At 46.2% G+C, this 1,534-nt stretch overlaps 1 protein-coding gene across 1 annotated transcript in view; it reads right to left on the bottom strand.

Moving 5' to 3' along the window:
* Positions 1 to 1,534, bottom strand: part of SF3B1 (splicing factor 3b subunit 1) — a 52,074-nt gene that overhangs the window by 23,909 nt on the left and 26,631 nt on the right. Inside the window, 2 exon segments of the mRNA XM_015428257.1 lie at positions 1,050 to 1,068; positions 1,070 to 1,166. Of these exon segments, the coding sequence (XP_015283743.1) occupies positions 1,050 to 1,068; positions 1,070 to 1,166 (116 nt within the window).

Genomic DNA, 1,534 nt, shown 5'->3' with positions numbered 1-1,534 from the left:
GGGTAGGGTTTTCTAAACCCCCCCCCCCCCATGCTACAAAGTGATATGGAATGAAGTATGGTGTAACTAAAAAAACTTCTAAGTTAACCAAGAGACAGCAGGGAATACTAATCAGCTGGTGGTGGAAAGTGCCGTCAAGTCACAACCAGTGTTCCCTCTAAGCTGAGTTTAGTGTGAGCTAGCTCAGTTTTTTAGCCTCCGGCTCACACATTATCTTAGCTCAGGAAGGATGGCTCCAGAGCAAACAAACTGATGCAGCAGGCAAATCGCTCGCTCACAACTTTAATGCCCGGAACTCACAAAGTAGAATTTTTACTCACAAGACTCCACAGCTTAGAGGGACCGTTGGTCACAACTGACTTACGGTGACGCCTGGTGGGGTTCTCAAGGCAAGAGACATGCAGAGGTGGTTTGCCACTGCCTGCCTCTGTGTGACGACCCTGGTATTCCTTGGAGGTCTTCCACCCAAGGACTTTGCTTCCAAGATCTGATGAGATCAGGCTAACGTGAGATATCCAGGACAGGCCAATCAGCTACCTGTCTCTAATGTTACACACTAAAACCCCTCAAAAAGGATCCCCCTGATCTAAAATGTTATTTCTGCAAAATTCTTACATACCGAAAGGTCACTGAAACGAGGAAACACTTTCCCACAAGACATCATCTACAGGACATTTCTCATGGATACAGCTCACCAGAAATATTCGAAAGCAAGAAATTGCAAGTAGATAAATACCGTAGGTACCACTTGGGTGGGAAGGTAACAGCGTTCCGTGCACCTTGGTGTTTAGTCATGCCGGCCACATGACCACGGAAACGTGGAAACGTCTTCAGACAGCGCTGGCTCTTTGGCTTGGAAACGGAGATGAGCACCGGAACCCTGGAGTCGGACTCGACTGGCTTTCGAGCAAGGGAACCTTTACCTTTACTTTACTTTATTTATCTAATAAGAATTAAGTTACCAGCGCATCTATATATTTAAGTTAGGTTCAAAATCAATGCGTGGGGTTTTCTAATGCTTCTTGTGACAGTCTGGACTTCTTACTTACTCGATAGCCTTCTGGTAACATCCAGCTCTTCGTCAGAGAGGGGTCTGTTTCTCTCATCTATTTCTCTCTCCCATCGCCACGCCTGGAGCTGTTCAGGAGTCATGCTCATGATGTGACCTGCATTGGGGGATCAACAGAAGAGGCTGATGCTTTCGACACAGAAGAAAATCTCCAGGTCAAATACAAAAACATCCTCGGGACAAAACTCGTCACGTGATCTCTGGAAGTAATCGGGTATCAAATTCCAAGCAGTTAAACTGGCAGAGAGTTCTGGGACTCCTTTGAACATATCTGTCCAATAATACGCAAAGTGCGCACAAGGCCCTCGATGACATTTCTAGCTGCTAAGCTGTCTTTAGAAAGATGGGAGTATAGTGATGAGCAGCACAAATATGTACTACTTCAAAAGGGGGGGAAAGCACAGGCATTCAAAGAACAGATACAGGCTGCAGTCCTTAACACAGGGTTTTCCAGCAAGGTTCCCA

This window comes from Gekko japonicus, unplaced genomic scaffold (assembly GCF_001447785.1).
Source record: "Gekko japonicus isolate JY-2015 unplaced genomic scaffold, Gekko_japonicus_V1.1 scaffold2056, whole genome shotgun sequence".
Lineage (NCBI taxonomy): Eukaryota > Metazoa > Chordata > Lepidosauria > Squamata > Gekkonidae > Gekko > Gekko japonicus.
Note: the sequence above shows the minus strand (reverse complement) of the source record. Positions and strands in the feature narration are given on the sequence as shown.